General features: G+C 57.8%; 2 protein-coding genes across 2 annotated transcripts; one reads left to right on the top strand and one right to left on the bottom strand.

Annotated features, from left to right (window-relative positions):
* Window positions 1-58: 58 nt before the first annotated feature.
* On the top strand, window positions 59-10,748 carry CHTF18 (chromosome transmission fidelity factor 18). Its single transcript, XM_068207266.1, has 22 exons — window positions 59-144; window positions 283-447; window positions 569-695; window positions 776-950; window positions 1,036-1,125; window positions 1,253-1,305; window positions 1,513-1,654; window positions 2,198-2,410; window positions 2,523-2,620; window positions 3,414-3,537; window positions 3,658-3,785; window positions 4,415-4,508; window positions 4,607-4,705; window positions 5,268-5,398; window positions 5,959-6,121; window positions 6,203-6,427; window positions 6,516-6,665; window positions 7,038-7,168; window positions 8,216-8,348; window positions 9,119-9,229; window positions 9,883-9,940; window positions 10,612-10,748. Exons 1-22 carry the CDS (start codon window positions 63-65, stop codon window positions 10,746-10,748), a joined length of 2,829 nt encoding a protein of 942 aa, XP_068063367.1. The 5' UTR covers window positions 59-62.
* Window positions 10,749-10,893: 145 nt separating this feature from the next.
* Window positions 10,894-12,910, bottom strand: GNG13 (G protein subunit gamma 13). The gene is made up of 3 exons (XM_068206350.1): window positions 12,799-12,910; window positions 11,882-12,004; window positions 10,894-11,390 (listed from the first exon to the last, which is right to left on the bottom strand). The coding sequence occupies exons 2-3, from the start codon at window positions 11,977-11,979 to the stop codon at window positions 11,285-11,287; spliced, it is 204 nt and encodes a 67-aa protein (XP_068062451.1). The 5' UTR covers window positions 11,980-12,004; window positions 12,799-12,910; the 3' UTR covers window positions 10,894-11,284.
* Window positions 12,911-17,395: the final 4,485 nt, after the last annotated feature.

The raw sequence follows: 17,395 nt of genomic DNA, 5'->3' as shown, positions 1-17,395 counted from the left end.
CGGCGCGCGCGGGCGGAAGCGCGGCGGGCGCGGGCCCGGTGGCGGCGGGGCGGGCGCGGGCCATGGCGGGCACCGAGGCCGGGCCCGAGGACGGCTTCTACGAGCGCTTCGCCGACGAGCTGGAGGTGCTGGCCGAGCTGGGAGGTGGGCGCTGCTGCGGCGCCGGGACGGGAGGCGGCGGAGGGAGGGAGCGGGCGGGACCGTGCTTTGCGCGCCCGCGTGTGCCCGTCCCGCCGCGGGTCCCCTCCGGTGACCGGCACCGTGGTCTGAATCCTCTCACAGATGAGCCGTCCCCACCCACCGGCCCCAAAGCATCCCAGTTCAGGGGCAAGAGGCAGCCGCCGGAGGAGCCCGACATCCCCGGGGATTCTCCCGGGGGCACCGGCGCCAAGAAGAGGGACCGGGACCGTGTCCCCGCCGTGTCCCCGGCTGCAGCCGAACCCCGCAGTAGGTTTGACCCGGTTGCCCGGGTGCTGCTGGCCCCTGGCCGCCCGCCCCGGGCGGTGCCGGCTGCTGGAGCATCCCCTGGGTACCACCGTCCATCGGTGACGCTCTCCGCTTGCTCCAGCCCCGAAGGCGAAGCGGCAGCGCCTGGAAGCTGTTAAGAAGCTCGATTTCGGTGCGGACGATGAGATGGCTCCGGATGTCTCCTGGGATGGTGGCCCAGAGGCACCTCTGGCTCCCCACAATACCAGGTTGGGCACCCTGCACCCCATTTTTAACAGGAGAGAGGGGAAGGGCCCTGCCCCTGCTGAAGGAATTTGGGGTTTTCCAGCTCGAACCATCTGGAGATGAGTGGAATGATCCCCCTGCAGACCACACCACCCTTGGAAAAGAAGAGGGTCCTGAGGAGACCCCCCATCCTGCAGGATTACATCAACGTGACGTCTGCCCAGGGCACCAGGGTTTTCCTGGTGCTGAGGGATGATCCCTGCGGGACAGGGCTGGAGGTGAGGAGGGATCTGCAGGTCGGGTTTGCTCCTCTGTGGCCTCCAGGTGGCTCAGGACGGGGCTGGTTGTGCTGTGTCCTTGCAGCTCCCGGATTCCCTGGGCTGGAACGCTCGCAGGCCGCTCCACTTGCTGGGGGTGCCCTTCTCCTACCTGAAGGAGCAGGTGGATCAGGAGGTACCACATGTCCCTGACCTTCCCCTCTGTCCCTGCCACCCCTGCTGGCCACAGGGCTGGCTCCCAAATTCCTGCCCCCCAGCCATGGACTGCGGGGTGTCTCTGACCCCTCTCTGTTTTGCTCAAGCGTCGCAGGCAGGTTCTGGAGGCCTCCCAGCAGCTGACGGAGATCATAAACAGGTGAGATGTTGGGATGAAATCCCTCCCCAGTCCCTGCCACGCTGCTGGATTTGCCTCCCAGCTGCTCCTTCAGGATCAAATTTTGGAGGACCTGCAAGCAGAGGAGCCTTTTTGTCCTCATCACCCCCGGCTTGGGGAGTCTGGGTGGAATTCCCACCCTGCCCTGACTCCTGGGGTGCTTTGGGGTAAATTAATTCCACGCTGCAGTTGCCTGGGGAGCGAGCCCAGCACTGAGAGCCCAGATCCCAGCATGGACACGGCTCCAGCAGCCCAGGAGGAGTCGGCATCCCACTGCCTCTGGGTGGACAAGTTCACCCCCCAGCGCTACATGGAGCTGCTCAGTGATGATGTGAGGTGCTGGGACACGGCGGGGCTTGGGAGGGGTGGGGTCAGCACCTCTGCAGCTCTTCCTTAATGCCATGGCATCAGGAATTGCCTTTGGAAGCAGTGGCTGGGGGGCTGTGTCTGTGCTGCTCTGCCTGAGTCCTGAGAGCTTGGGGTGGCAGGTTTGCACAGGAGACTGGGGATGTTCTGGCAGAAGAAACTATGGAACGTGACCAAAACGAGACAAAAAAGATAGGGAGGATTTTAACCAGAAATTGTTGGCTATTTTGAATTTTTCTGGGGAATGTTAGCAGTTTTGTAGGGAATTGGAGAGGCTGGGAATTGCTGAGTTGAGCCAAGAGAGAGCAGGGCCAGCAGGGATGGGGCTGGTGGGACTTAGCCAGGGTTTCCCTGAGGGATGGGGGCTGAGCTGGGAAGGGAAACGTTTCCACTTTTTCCCAGGGAGCTGCCAGGTGGAGCCCTGACAGCCTCCTCCATGAAGGAGAGCCTTCCTCTGCCCCAAGCTGGATTTTTCCCAGGTTCCAGGGATTTTCCTGCTTTCCTGCAGTACACCAACCGCTGCCTGCTGAAGTGGCTCAAGCTGTGGGACACGGTGGTGTTCGGCAAGGACAAGGCTGGCAAGAAGCCCAAGCCCAGCCCTGCAGCTCATCCCCCACTCAGCCATCCCAAGGAGCATCCCAACAAGTGGAAAACCAAGGTCCAGCTCACCGAGGAGATGCTGGAGGCCGAGCTGGACCAGCACAAGAGACCCAAACACAAGGTGAGCAGGAGGGGACCTGGCTGTGGCTCCCTGTGCTGCCACCAGCTGAGGAGCAGCGTTGTCCCCTCCAAGGAGGAAGCCCTCCAGGGGTGACCTCCTTTCTGTGCCACAGGTGGCCCTGCTCTGTGGGCCCCCTGGCCTGGGCAAGACCACGCTGGCCCACGTCATCGCCAGGCACGCGGGGTACAACGCCGTGGAGATGAATGCCAGGTGAGCCCCTGAGGGCCAGGTGAGCCCCTGAGGGCCAGGTGAGCCCATGCCCTGCCCACAAAAGGGGGCAGGTGATACTGTGGCAGAGGTGATGCTGGAGATGATAGTGGCCTGGGGGTGATGCTGTTCTGGAGGTGATGGTGATGCTATTATGGAGGTGATGGTGCTGTAGAGGTGATGGTGGTGTGGAGGTGATGCTGTCCCAGGGGTGATGGTGGTGTGGAGGTGATGCTGTTCTGGAGGTGATGCTGTCCCAGGGGTGATGCTGCTGTGGAGGTGATGCTGTCCCAGGGGTGATGCTGTCCCAGGGGTGATGCTGCTGTGGAGGTGATGCTGTGTCAGGGGTGATGCTGTTCTGGAGGTGATGCTGTGTCAGGGGTGATGCTGCTGTGGAGGTGATGCTGTGTCAGGGGTGATGCTGTTCTGGAGGTGATGCTGTGTCAGGGGTGATGCTGGAGGTGATGGTGATGCTGCTGTGGAGGTGATGCTGTTCTGGAGGTGATGCTGTCCCAGGGGTGATGCTGGAGGTGATGGTGATGCTGTTCTGGAGGTGATGCTGTGTCAGGGGTGATGCTGTTCTGGAGGTGATGCTGTCCCGGGGGTGATGCTGCTGTGGAGGTGATGCTGTTCTGGAGGTGATGCTGGTCTGGAGGTGATGCTGTGTCAGGGGTGATGCTGTTCTGGAGGTGATGCTGTCCCAGGGGTGATGCTGCTGTGGAGGTGATGCTGTCCCAGGGGTGATGCTGGCAGTGTCCCCACCCCCGAGGTCAGCTGTCGCCGTGTCCCCTCGCAGCGATGACCGCAGCCCCGAGGTGTTCCAGACCCGCATTGAAGCTGCCACCCAGATGAGGTCGGTGCTGGGCTCCCACGAGAGGCCCAACTGCCTCATCATCGACGAGATCGACGGCGCGCCCGCGGTGAGCCCGGGGCGCCTGCACCGACCCCGTGGGCACCAGCCCCTCAAACATTACCCCATCAACAGCTCCTCCAGCGTTCCACGAGCAAGAACCCATCCCTCCCATCCTTGTTTCCCCCAGGCCTCCATCAACGTCCTGCTGGCCATCATCCAGCGGAAGGACGGCGAGGGCGAGGCGGGCGCGGGGCGGCGGCGGCGGCGCGAGGGGGGGCTCCTGCTCCGGCCCATCATCTGCATCTGCAATGACCAGTGAGTGTCACCTGCCCGTGGAGGGGGGACAGGGACACCAAACCCTGCCCCCAGACAGGAGGTGGCTGCTGGGAGTGTCTGTGTTTGAGTGCAGCTCCTCAAGTCCTGGCATTGGTTTGGGCCCCTCACATGGAGGGGCTGAAGCTTGTGCAGGGAAGGGAATGGAGCTGGGAAGGGGCTGGAAAATTCCTGAGGGAGCTGGGAAGGGGCTCAGCCTGGAGAAAAGGAGGCTCAGGTGGGACCTTGTGGCTCTGCACAGCTCCTGACAGGAGGGGACAGCCGGGGGGGTCGGGCTCTGCTCCCAAGGAACAGGGACAGGAGGAGAGGGAACAGCCTCAGGCTGGGCCAGGGAAAGTTTAGATTGGGTATTTGGGAAAATTCCTTCATGGAAAGGGCAGCCATTGGTTGCGCCAGGCCGCTCAGGGCAGTGGTGGAGTCCCCATCCCTGAGAGGATTTCAGAGCTGTGTGGATGTGGCACTTGGGGACATCATTTCGTGGTGACCTGGCAGTGCTGGGGGAACTGTTGGACTCAACACTCTGGGAGGTCTTTCCCAACCTAAATAATTCCAGGACTGAGAAGGAAATTCCGTGCTGGGTTGTCTGAACCCCCCGTGTTTCCCTCCCCCAGGTTCGTGCCCGCGCTGCGCCCGCTCCGGCAGCAATCCTTCCTGCTCAGCTTCCCCCGCACCGCTCCCTCCCGGCTCGCCCAGCGCCTCAGCGAGGTCGGGGCTCTCCCAGGGTCCCCTGTCCCCGCGGCTCGGTGTCCCCTGTCCCCGCAGCTCGGTGTCCCCTCCCCGCTGAGCCCTGTCCTGTCCCGCAGATCGCGCTCCGGCAGGGAATGCGGGCGGACACGGGCGCGCTGCTGGCGCTCTGCGAGAAAACCGACAGCGACATCCGCTCCTGCATCAACACCCTGCAGGTGCTGGGGACATGGGGATGGCCCTGGGGACACGGGGAGAGCCCTGGGGACATGGGGATGGCTATCAGGACACTGCCAGGGCCCTGGGGACACTGGGAAGGTGCTGGGGTCACAAGGATGGCTCTGGGGACGTGGGCATGGCCTTGGGGACATGGGCATGGCCATCAGGACACGGGGATGGATTTGGGGACGTGGGCATGGCCCTGTGGACATGGGGACTCTGGGGGCAGGGGATGGCCATCAGGACATGGGGATGGCCTTGGGGACATGGGGATGGCTCTGGGGGCAGGGGATGGCCATCAGGACACAGGCATGGATTTGGGGACATGGGGATGGCTCTGGGGGCAGGGGATGGCCATCAGGACACGGGGATGGCCTTGGGGACACGCTGGTGCTGCAGCTCCAGGCTCCCACGGGGACAGAGGGGACAGAAGTCCCTTCCTGAAACATCGCCCTGGGGTGTTTTGAACCCTACACGTGGAGGAAGAGGGGGGTGGCTGTGTCCAGCTGTTCCAGGGGTTTCGGGATCCCCATCCCCTCCATCCCCTGGCTCCTGCTGCAGTTCCTGCACGGCCGAGGGCAGAAGGAGCTGAGTGTGCAGATGGTGCAGACCATGAGGATTGGCCTGAAGGACCAGAACAAGGGGCTCTTCTCCATCTGGCAAGAGATCTTCCAGCTCCCCAGGCCCCAGAGGTAGAAGGAGGGGGTTTTTACATCTCTTGCGTGCTTGGGGGGTGGTATTCCCATTTCCCAGAGAAGCTGTGGCTGCCCCATCCCTGGAAGTGTTCAAGGAAGGCTGCATGGGACCTGTGAGGTCCTGGAGAGCAGCTTCTTGAGGGGATTTGTGTCCATCATAGAATCCTGGAATGGTTTGGGGTGGAAGGGACCTTAAAGCCCATCCAGTGCCACCCCTGCCATGGCAGGGACACCTTCCCTGCCCCAAGCCCTGTCCAGCCTGGCCTTGGGCACTGCCAGGGATCCAGGGGCAGCCACAGCTGCTCTGGGCACTCTGTGCCAGGGCCTGCTCGCCCTCCCAGGGGATTTTCCTTCTTAACCTTTCCTCTTGGTATAAAGCCATTCCAGATGCTTTGCTACCACTCCACTTAGCCCCCAATAATTCAGCACTGGCATTGCCTCTAGTCCCGTTTCCAAGGATCCAAATATTCCTCCAGTGCCTCTAGTCCCGTTTCCAAGGATCCAAATATTCCTCCAGCACTGGGAAACCCTCAGCTCTTCCCTTTGGGCTCCCCCAGGCACAGGATAGGAATGGACCCCTCTTTGCCTGCCCAGCTCCTGCTGGGGGACGAGGACCTGTCCCACCCTGGGGGCTCAGGGGGCTTCAGTTCCTCCTCCCACCGCTTCCACTACATCCTGCACCTCTCCATCTCCTCGGGAGAGCAGGAGAAGCTGGCCCAGGTGAGAGCAGCCGGGGGGCTGGAGTGGGAAGCTCAGACCCCCAGCCAGCTGGGCTCCACCTGATCCCACGCCCGCTTCCAGGGCCTGTTTGAGAACTTCCTGAACATGAAGGTGCGGGATTCCAGCCTGGGCTCCGTGTGCCTGGCCCTGGAGTGGCTGGGCTTCTCCGACCTGCTGGGCCGGGCCGTGCTGCAGGGGCAGAGCTTCCAGCTGCTGCGCTACCTGCCCTTCCTGCCCGTGGCTTTCCACCTGCTCTTCGCGGCCGCCGCCGTCCCCCGGCTGGCCTACCCCAGCAGCCAGCCCGAGGCAAGTGCGGCAGGGCCCGCGGGCAGCCTGCCACAGCTCTGTCCCTGCGGGGACACTGCCTGAGGGACGCTCCCCGTGCTGTCCCCAGGCCGTGGCCAAGCTGAGCCAGATGCAGAACCTGGTGCTGTCCATGGTGTCGGGGATCGCGCCCGGCGCCCGCAGCCGTGCGGGGCAGCAGGCGCTGGTGCTGGACGTGCTGTGCCTGCTGCTGGACATCATCGCCCCCAGACTGCGGCCCGTGAGTGTCCCCAGCCCCTGGCCCTGCTGCAGCCCTGTCTGGCTGCTGGGAGCCCTCTGCGAACCCCACCCCGATGAGCTAGCCTGGATTTCTGTCCCAAATCCGGGCTGGGTTTGGTGTCGCAGCTGCTGCAGAAGCTGGGGGCAGGGTGTTGAGGTGCCCGACTGTGTGGAGGGGTCCTGGGCCCCACCTGGGCTGGGCTGGGCTGAGCAGAGCTTTGGGGAGCTCTCGGAGTCACCCCCACCCAGGAGAGGGTCTGTCTTGTGTGTCCCTGAGAGGGAGCTACACTTGATCTGGGTCCTTCCTCACCCAGAAACAAACCCCACGCTTGGGCTGCTTGGGTTTCCATGTTCTCTGTTGTCCCCTGGCCAGGTGAACACGCAGCTCTACAGCCTGAAGGAGAAGCAGCAGCTGGCTGAGCTCATCAGCACCATGCTCACCTACAACCTCACCTACCTGCAGGAGCGCCTGCCCGAGGGCCAGTACGTCTTCAAGCTGGATCCGTGAGTGCCGGGGCTGGCCAGGGGGAGTGGGAGTCAGAATCCTTCCCTGGGAGAGGGGGAGGCCCTGGAATAGAATTCCCAGAGCAGCTGGGGCTGCCCCATCCCTGCAAGTGTCCAAGGCCAGGCTGGATGGGAATTGGAGCAAGGGGAAGGTGTCGGGGTTGGAGCTGGATGGTTTGAAGATCCCTCCCAGCCCAAACCATGCCAGGATTCTGTGATGATGCTCAGGAAGGAGTTGGGACTTTTGGCTTTGCTCCATCCCCAGGAGGTGGCAGGACAGGGCTGACCCACCTGGGCACATCCCTGTGGCACCTGGCAGCTGTGTCCCAGCGTCTCTCTGGCAAACAAATCTGACGTCGTCAGCAAAACCTGGGGTTTATTTCCTTAAACCTTTCTAAGGCGTTGGTTTGACAACTGATTCCTGAATGACTGCAGAGCCACCTGACTCAGGGCTTTGTTCTTCTTATTTTAGGGGCAATAATAGTGGATAAATAGTGGGTAAATATTGACTAAATAGTGAATAAATAGTGGATAAATATTAGATAAATAGTGGATAAGTAGTGGGTAAATAGTGGATAAATAGCAAAAAAGTAGTGGATAAATAGCAAAAAAAAAAAAAAAAGTGGATAAATATGAAATTTTCAGAGCTGGCAGAGGGACTGGTGGCTCCTCAGTGCTGGGGAAACTGAAGCAGGCCTCACTCCAGACGTGGTGCCCCAGCCTCATTAAGAATCCAGCTGCTCTGATGATCCCAAACTCCTGCTCCTGGCTGGATTCCCATTCAGCCTGTCCCGAGGGGCACCTGGGGGTGGCTCTGAAGGTTGTGCTGTGCCCCTGAGCTTTTCAGGGCAATCTGTCCAGCACAGCTCCAATCTCCTCTTTTTGCTTTCGAGCCAGGATTAAACCCCTCTAATCCCTCCTGCCATTCCCACACGGGGGGGAAACTGAGGAACCAGCCACGGGGCAGGGCTGGGAGGTGCTGGGGCTCGCAGGCTGCACAGAGCTGGCTGGTTTTTGGGGCTGATCCCCTGTTTTCCCGTGCTGCAGGAATGTGGAGGCCGTGTGCCGCTTCCCGGAGCTGCCGGCCCGCAGGCAGCTCAGCTACCAGGCCAAGCAGCTCATTGCCAGGGAGATCGAGCTGGAGAAGATGAGGAGGACAGAGGCAAGGAACCTGGCCCAGGTGGGCATTCCCAAAGGGCTGGCAGGGCTGTGGATGTGGAGGAAATCCCCGGGGATGTGTTTGTCCCAAAGCTGGCTTTGGCTGCTGAGTGGAAATCCAGGATTAACCCCCCTGGCTGCAGCTGTTTCCCTGCACAGCTGGGCTGGGCTGCAGGGCTCAGCTTTTTGCAGGAATTCTGGAGGGAGTTCGAGCTTTGAACCCTTCCACTGTCCAGTGAGGGGTGTGAGGAGGTGGGAATTTTTTAGGTGGGAGTTTTTGGCTGCTGTTTGTACCTGGCCATGTGGAAGGTGAACTCTTCCCTGCCTCCCCTTCCCTGGCTGCTGCCACTTCCAGAGGTCCCGAAGCCCCCAGGAGCAGCAGACTGGCTCTGCCCACTCTCCTGGAGGCAGGAAAAGATGGGAAGGGGTAGAAAAGGTGGAGAAACATCCTGGGTGTAGCTGATGCCTGCCCTGCCCTGGTACCAGCGGGGTAATTAATCCCTGGGAGCCCCTTGGAGCAGGAGAAGGGCTCCTGGGAGATGTGTGGGACAAAGAGAAGCTGCAAAAACATCTCTGAAGGCTCCTTGTTTACATGGTACAGATGTGAAATCCCAGGGAAAGGGGCTTCAGCTGGGGCTGATCCCACGAGGCAGAAAATGATGGAAAAATCCTTGGGATGTTGCAACCTGACCTGGGTGGGATGGGGGCCAAGGGGGTGACAGGTGCTCAGAGCCCAAGCCTGGGGCTCAGACACCCCGAGGGGAGCCTGGCTCAGCTCTGTCCTCCCCACAGGATCCCGGGAATGGCCTCGGGGAGGAGCGAGGGGACGCGGAGCCAGCGGGGACCCCCAACCACCAGCAGCGCCTGGAGCACATCGTGAGGAGAGCAGCGCTGCAGGACAAGGTCAGGCCCCAGTTCCTGCCCCACTTCCTGCCCCAGTGCCTGCCCCACTTCCCACCAGCTCTTTCCTGGGCTGCCAGGCCTTCCCTGGCTCCACTGGAATTTGGATTTTTAGTCCAGGTTCCTATAATAGCCCGGCTCAGCTCTGTGTGTCCCGTAAAGGCATCGCTGGGATCGGCGTGAATTGGAGCTGGGTGACATTTTGGATGTGTCCCAGGAAGTTTTCAGGGCTGGGGGAGGGGAGGAGCTGTGGGAATTTGGGCTGAAAGAGCTGGATTTGGGCTCTGTGGGAAAGCAGTTGGAAAAGCTGCTCTGGAATGATCCCACCCTGGGCATCCCTGGGCTGCAAGAGGAGCTGGGATCCTTCCCTGGCACTGCCCCTCTCCAGGGCTCAGCTGCCAGCCCTTTCCTGGATATAAAACCCCACCTGAGCCTCACATTTTGTCTTTCCCCCAAATTTGGATGCTGTTTGCATTCCCAGGCTCCTGGCCCTTCCTGCAGGGTTTGCATTTGGCTCCTGCTGTGCTCAGAAGAGCCTTGGGGTGGCTGAGCCTTGCCCAGGGACGACCTTGCCGTGGTTTTGTCCCTCTCTGAGCAGCAGCTGGAAGTGCAGGTGCCCCAGAGCCAACCCCACTCCTGCTTTTTGCTTCCCACAGCCTGAACTGGACTTTTTTGGGAGGCCACTCCAGAAGAAAGAGGCAGCCACGGCCCCGGGTAGGTGACACAGGGCAGGTGACACAGGGACAAAGTGTCCCTGAGCTCTGGGTGAGTGGCACAGGGATGGGGCAGCCTCAGAAGTGCCTGGGTGGCACAGGGACAGGGTGGCTCCAGCCCCAGGTGGGTGGCACAGGGACAGGGTGGCTCCAGCCCCAGGTGGGTGGCACAGGGACACGGTGGCTCCAGCCCCAGGTGGGTGGCACAGGGACAGGGTGGCTCCAGCCCCAGGTGGGTGGCACAGGGACAGGGTGGCTCCAGCCCCAGGTGGGTGGCACAGGGACAGGGTGGCTTCAGCCCCAGGTGGGTGGCACAGGGACAGGGTGGCTCCAGCCCCAGGTGGGTGGCACAGGGACAGGGTGGCCCTGGGTGCCACCGGGCGCTCTCCCCATTCCCAAAAGGGGGCTCCTGTCCCTCAGCCCCATCCCAGGGGACAGCAGCAGGGACAAACTGTCCCCAGCCCAGCTGGCAGGGAGTTCCTGTGGGCACATCCATGGATTCTGGCCCCATCCAAAGGGAAGTTGGGGTGAATTTTTGGTTGCAGCATCCAGGTTTTGGGAGCACCAGCTCTGCCCTTCCCGACCCTCCCCACATCCTCCCTCTGCAGGCAGGGCACAGCTGATGAGCTGAAGGTTTCCTGCCTGGTTTTAAAGTGGATTTTCCTCCTGCAGCCCCTCGGGTTTCCAAGGAGGAATCCCTGGAGCTGCAGATGGGCAAGGCCGTGGGCAGGAGCGACGTCTGGTTCCGCTTCAACGAGGGCTTCTCCAACGCTGTCAGGAGGAACCTTTACATCAGGGACCTGCTCTAGGGGCACCTCTGGAGCTGCGGCTGCAGGGATCAGCTGCCTTTGGCTTTCCAGCCCATGGATGGGCTGTGTGGCCATCATCTTGGGGTAGTGTTTTTTATTACCCACTTATTTTGTTTGAAAAGAAAGAAATGTATCTAAAAAAATCAGTAGTGAAGTATTGCTCTGTTTATTTCACTCCTAAACCTCGAGGTGCCATATTCTGCCTGGTTTGCTTTGAAACAATATCCTACAGTGTACAAAAGTATCTAAAAGCACTAAAAATGGGGGGTTTTATAAAAAGCTTCTTTACAAGTTGCAAAAGTCTGCCTTTTTTGGGTGGCAGAAGTGTGAGATGAAGCTGCAGCACGCCCCTGGAGCAACGTTTGCTGCTCGTCCCCCCAGGCTGCCCATCCTGGGGCATTTCCCCGTGTTCCCCCCATTTCTAAAACCCCTTCTACAACTACAAGAGAGGAAAGGAGGAGAGGGCAGGGCTTTTGTTCGGGCTCTGTGTTGGAACTGGAGCTGAGGAATGCAAACTCCGTCCTGCAGCGGGAGCCTCAGAGGATGATGCATTTGCCTTTCTCCACCCAGGGGTTGTTCTTCATCAGCTCCGGGTTCAGGAAGGGATCCTCGGGAATTCCATCCTCGATCCACTTCACGAACCTGCAGAGAGGGGAGGGAGGGAGGGTGGGCACAGCCCCAGGGGGGTCAGGGCAGCAGAAGGGGGGATTTGGGGGGCTCGGGGTAAATCCTGCTCTGGTGGGGGCATCCTGGGGGTGTCCCCAGCTCTGTGACAAAGCAGGCAGGGAACGGAGCCATCCGTGATTTGAAGGGTGTCGAGCTTTGCAAAGCTCTGGGAAGGGGGGATCTGCACCTTGGGGGCTGCCAGGGACACCCCGGGGTCAGGAGGTGCCACCACATCCCGGCACCAGCAGAGCTTGGGCAGCTGGAAAGGGCTCGGGGACACCGGGGGTGTTCTGCTCCTGGGCTTGGAGACCCAGAAAGGGAAAAATCTTATTTGGGAGTCCCCGGGGAGCTGAGGGGGGGAAAAGGGGGGTGGGTTCTGCTCTTGGGGGCACTGGGATGGGGAAAAAAGGGAAGGGGAAAGGGGAAAGGGGAAAGAAAAGGAAAAGGGAAAGGGAAACCCCACTCACTCAGGTATGGTCTTGGAGGACATCTCCCTCTTGTAGGCCAGCTGGTACTTGAGGCTTTCCACCTCTTTTTTCCATTGTGGGAGATCCCACTCGTCCATCGCGCTCTCCGAGGGCTCCGTTGGGCTGGGAACGGGGATTTTGGTGACTTGTCCTGCCCTGATCCCTCAGTTGCACCCCAAAGGCTCCCCCGGGATGGGGACAGCGTGTCCCAGGCTCCGGGGGAGGTTTCCAAGCCCACCGAGGAGCAGCCAAGGGCTCCAGGAGCTTTTGGGGTTGTTTTGGTTGGGGCAAAGGCTGCCAGTGCCCTTCTCATGCAAAACGCAGGGACTGAGGCAGATTTGACTGAAATTTGGGTGGGGAGCAGCAAGGAGCAGCCCGAGGCTGTTTGGGAAGGGGCTGTTTGTCCTTTTCCTGCCTGGCCATGGCTCTGAAGGGACCAGGAGGCATTTGGGGTTGCCTAAAGAGCACTGGAAACGGCTCAGGGGGCGGCCAGCAGAGATTTGGGGAGCAAAACAAACCTCTCTGCCCCCTGCACCCCATTGTCCCCCAGCAGTGACCCTGGGGGAGGATGGGTGTGATGGGGAAACTGAGGCACAGCAGTGGGGGAGGTGGGGGGGGGGCTCGAGCAGTGCCCACAGCGGGGTGGCCCCCGTGCCACCCCAAAACCTGGTGGAGACATTCCCCTGTCCCCAAGCCCAGCCCCAGCCCCGGGGCCGTGAACCCCAGGGGTGCCCCAGCTCCGGGAGAACGGGCAGGGAAGGGCTGGGGGTGCCGGGAGGGTGAGACCCTCCCGCGGGCACAGCTCCATCCCAGCCCCACTCCATCCCAGTTTGGGAGCGGGATCAGCCCCTTCCCCGCCCCGGGGGTGCCTCCCGCTCCTCCCGATCCCGCACATCCCCAGCGCCTCCCGCTCCCACCTGGCTTGGGAATGCCGGCAGCAGAGAAATGGGGCCGCGTCTGCAGCCCTGGCCTTGCCCGTGCTCCTCCCGCAGCGCTCCCCTGGCTCCCGGCGATCCCAAATGCTCGGGATAATCTATTAATGCTCGGCTGGTGCGGCAGGAGCCGGATCACGGCAGCGTCCTCCCCCCGCCGCTCCCGGGGGATTTGGCTCCGCTGGAGCGCCCGGGATGGAGGCGCCTCCTGGTACCCGGCCAGGCTCCGGAATTGGGGTTATCCCGGCTGCCCCCCGGTCCTGAGGGACCCAGGGAGGAGGGGATGAGTGGGGGACATCCCCAGGGAGGCCCTGGATCCCGATCCCTGCCCGCAACCCTGCCCCGATCCCTGCTCGGATCCCTTCCCGCATCCCTGCTCGGATCCCTGCCCGCATCCCTGCCCCGATCCCTGCTCGGATCCCTGCCCCGATCCCTTCCCGCATCCCTGCTCGGATCCCTGCCCGCATCCCTGTCCTGATCCCTGCTCGGATCCCTGCCCGCATCCCTGTCCCGATCCCTGCCCGTATCCCTGCCCCGATCCTTTCCCGCATCCCTGTCCCGATCCCTGCCCGTATCCCTGCCCCGATCCTTTCCCGCATCCCTGATCCCTGCTCGGATCCCTGTCCCGATCCCTGCTCGCATCCCTGTCCCGATCCCTTCCCGCATCCCTGTCCCGATCCATTCCCGCATCCCTGTCCCGATCCCTTCCCGCATCCCTGCCCCGATCCCTTCCCGCATCCCTGCCCCGATCCCTGCCCGCATCCCTGCTCGGATCCCTTCCCGCATCCTTTCCTTCATCCCTCCCCGGCTCTCCCGCGCTGCTCCCCCCTGGATTTTGTGGCTTTTCCCCCTTCCCGGGCGCTGGAGGAGTTGGAGAGGCTGGGAATGAATAGAAAAGTGGAAAACAAAAGAAGGATAACCGGCAGGAGTGAGCAGCTGGGCCGGAACATCTGGCGGGTGAAAGGGCAGCGTCATCGATAACCAAAATCATTGATGAGGGATTTATGGGGAAGGAAAAGCCCCCGGAACAGTCGGAGCTGATTAAAGCCAAAATATTCAATGGAAAACCAGAGGTGTGACCCCCCCGCCGTCGTCAAGCCATTAAAAATAAACTTGGGCTAAAAGCTGTTGCTTAAAAAAAGCCCAACCAAGGCTGGCACAAAGCAAAGCGCACCCAGATCCTGGCCCAGGGGAACAAATACCGAATATTTCTAGAAATAAAAATCGTATAAGTATGGATTTACCATCGGATTAATATTAAATATGGATTTAAATTTGGATTGCATATTGGATTTTGTGTCTCTGCATCACGCCTGGGCTGGGCCCACGCAAAGAACGGGGGCTGAAGCCAGTCCCTCGTTCCTGAGGGAGCGAATTCCCCGGGGGAGGCATGAGATGAGGGTGAAATATAAATAAAAAGTAATAAAAAACCCCTATATTACAATATACATTTAAAAAAATTATAATATAATATAATATAATATAATATAATATAATAATCTCTAAATCTGGTTAAATAAATAACATTAAAAATAAAATATATAATAGAAAAATAATATTATAGAAATATATGATGGAATAAATAATAGTATAAATATATAGTATGATCTAGCAGAATATATATACATATATTTAATTTTAAATATATATATAAAAGAGAATCATGGAGTGGTTTGGGTTGGTAGGAACCTTAAAGACCCTCCAGGGCTAAGGTTTTATCTATAATAAAAAATATAAAATATATAATAAAAAATAAATAATGTTATATATATATACTTATATATACATATATATATACTTATATAAACATATACAGAAAGACAAGAGTGTGTATATATATATATATATTAACACATACCAAATTATATAAAAAATCCAATCTATATTTTAATTTTAATCAAATTGCAGTGGAAAATAAATTCACATTACACATATGTGTTTATGTAGATAGGATACAGTTTCCAGATCAGATTTAATATCTTTGATGTATTATGGAGAATTTTTAATGCATAGAAATACTTAGATATGCACACATATACGTGCATGCCTACATTTATGTGTGTATATATAAAAAAAATCCATAAATAGATATAAATATAAAAATTTATATTTAATATACTCCAAATTCCCCCCAGAATTAGGATCTCGGGAATGCTCAGAGCCACCTGACCAATCTAAACCTTATTTTAAATATAAGAATTAAATATATAAAATATAAAAGAGAAAAAAATACTAGATTATTTAATAGTATTATACATTAATATAAAATTATTATAATAATTATATATTATATTATATAGTATATATTTAAAATATATTAAATATATTATGTTATAAAATTACATTATATAGCATAACAATAATACAATATATATATAATTATACATAATATAATTATAAGTATATATATTTATATTTATATACTATATAATAAATAAAATATATTATTATATGCATTATATATAATATAAAATTATATATTATATAATTATATAATAATTATATAATAAATATATAATTATTATCTTATATATAATAATTATATATAATAATTATATATAATATATAATATATATTTGATACATTATAATTATATAGTAATTAATATTAAATAAAATTTATATAATTATATAAACATGTATGATTAGCACGTCATTATATAAAATGTTGCATAAAAATAAAACCAAATGTTTAAAATAGAAAAATAAAAAGATGAAATACAAAAATATAAGGATAGAAATAGAAATTAAAAATAGAAAAATAAAAATAGAAAAAAGAAAAGAAAATTTAAATTATTATCATAAATAGACCAAATTTAAAATATAAAAATAAAACTATAAGTATCAAATAAAAGTATAAATCTAAAGAAAGGCTCCCTGAAGGAGGCATGCTGCAGGAGCCGGACGGGAAATATTCCCGGGAATAAGCTGGGAAGCGCTGCGTGCTCTCTGTGCTGCGCTGCTGCCCGGGCTCCCCGCAGCCCCGGCTCCCCCGGAGCCGCCCCGGCTCCCCCGGAGCCGCCCCGGTTCCCCCGGAGCCGCCCCGGTTCCCCCGGAGCCGGCCCGGCCCTGCGGGCTCTCCCGGGAACGCTCGGCCCGAACGGCGAAATCCCCGCGGGACGGGGATGCAGGAGCCACCGGCACCAGGGAGAGCAGCTCCATCCCGGGCATCCTGCTCCATCCCGGGCATCCTGCTCCGCCCCGGGAACCCTGCTCCGTCCCGGGAATGCAGCCCCATACCGGGAATCCTGCTCCATCCCGGGAACCCTGCTCCATCCCGGGCATCCTGCTCCGCCCCGGGAACCCTGCTCCATCCCGGGAACCCTGCTCCATCCCGGGAAAGCAGCTCCATCCCGGGAAAGCAGCCCCATCCCGGGAACCCTGCTCCATCCCGGGCATCCTGCTCCATCCCGGGAACCCTGCTCCATCCCGGGAATGCAGCCACATCCCGGGAACCCTGCTCCATCCCGGGAATGCAGCCACATCCCGGGAACCCTGCTCCATCCCGGGAACCCTGCCCCATCCCGGGAAAGCAGCCGCATCCCGGGAACCCTGCTCCATCTCGGGAACCCTGCCCCATCCCGGGAATGCAGCCCCATCCCGGGAATGCAGCCCCATCCCGGGAATGCAGCCCCATCTCGGGCATCCTGCTCCATCCAGGGAGTGCAGCCCCATCCCGGGAATCCTGCTCTGTCCCGGGAAGCCAGCTCCTGCCTGGGATTTTGGGGTCCATCCCATCCTCCGGGAGCTGCTCCAGGCAGGAGCAGGGTGTGATTCCAGGGATTTGGGGTGAATCCCATGCCCCAGGCAGCAGGGTGTGATTCCAGGGATTTGGGGTGCATCCCATGCTCCAGGCAGGAGCAGAGTGTGATTCCAGGGATTTGGGGTGAATCCCATGATCCAGGCAGGAGCAGGGTGTGATTCCAGGGATCTGGGGTGCAGCCCCCCCGGATTTTGCAGATGAAGGACGCTGAGCTCTGAGCTCAGCCATCTGTTAACCCGGCATTTCCACAGTCCTGGGATTAAATCCCGGCATTTCCGGCTGGGAGAGCAGCTGGAAAAGTCCCTGTGATGCCAGGGAGCTGGGCAGGGACTCAGTCCCGCTCCTCAGAGCTGTCCCCACATTATTTAGGGCCAAGGGCAGGGAAAAGGGGCTGGAACCCCAGGAGGGGCTGAGGGAGCTGGGAAGGGGCTCAGCCTGGAGAAAAAGGGGATCGGGGGAATTTTTGGCTCTGCACAAGTCCCTGACAGGAGGGGACAGCCGGGGGGTGACAAGCACAGGAGAGGGAACAGCCTCAGGCTGGGCCAGGGGAGGCTCAGGTTGGAAAATTCCTTCCACGATCCCCCAATCCAACCTTTAATTGATCCCTGCCTGGCCACTGCCCCAGAGCCCACGCTCACTCCTGTCCCCAGCACTCCCGGGGATGTCCCTGCCCCGGGCAGCCCCTTCCAGCTCTTCCATGAAGGAACTTTCCCAAATATCCAACCCTAGGGAAGCTGTCTCTCTCCTCCTGTCCCTGTCCCCTGGAGCAGAGCCCGACCCCGCGGCTGTCCCCTCTTGGCAGGAGCTGTGCAGAGCCAGA

Source organism: Anomalospiza imberbis, chromosome 16 (assembly GCF_031753505.1).
Source record: "Anomalospiza imberbis isolate Cuckoo-Finch-1a 21T00152 chromosome 16, ASM3175350v1, whole genome shotgun sequence".
Lineage (NCBI taxonomy): Eukaryota > Metazoa > Chordata > Aves > Passeriformes > Viduidae > Anomalospiza > Anomalospiza imberbis.
Note: the sequence above shows the minus strand (reverse complement) of the source record. Positions and strands in the feature narration are given on the sequence as shown.

Coding starts and splice junctions, on each gene's coding strand:
- GNG13 (XM_068206350.1), bottom strand. CDS start 11,979: ATGGACGAGTGGGATCTCCCACAATGGAAAAAAGAGGTGGAAAGCCTC. Junction 11,391..11,881: donor TCCTCCAAGACCATACCTGA/GTGAGTGGGGTT, acceptor CCCTCTCTGCAG/GTTCGTGAAGTGGATCGAGG.
- CHTF18 (XM_068207266.1), top strand. CDS start 63: ATGGCGGGCACCGAGGCCGGGCCCGAGGACGGCTTCTACGAGCGCTTC. Junction 696..775: donor CTGGCTCCCCACAATACCAG/GTTGGGCACCCT, acceptor GGGGTTTTCCAG/CTCGAACCATCTGGAGATGA. Junction 6,122..6,202: donor AGCAGGAGAAGCTGGCCCAG/GTGAGAGCAGCC, acceptor GCCCGCTTCCAG/GGCCTGTTTGAGAACTTCCT.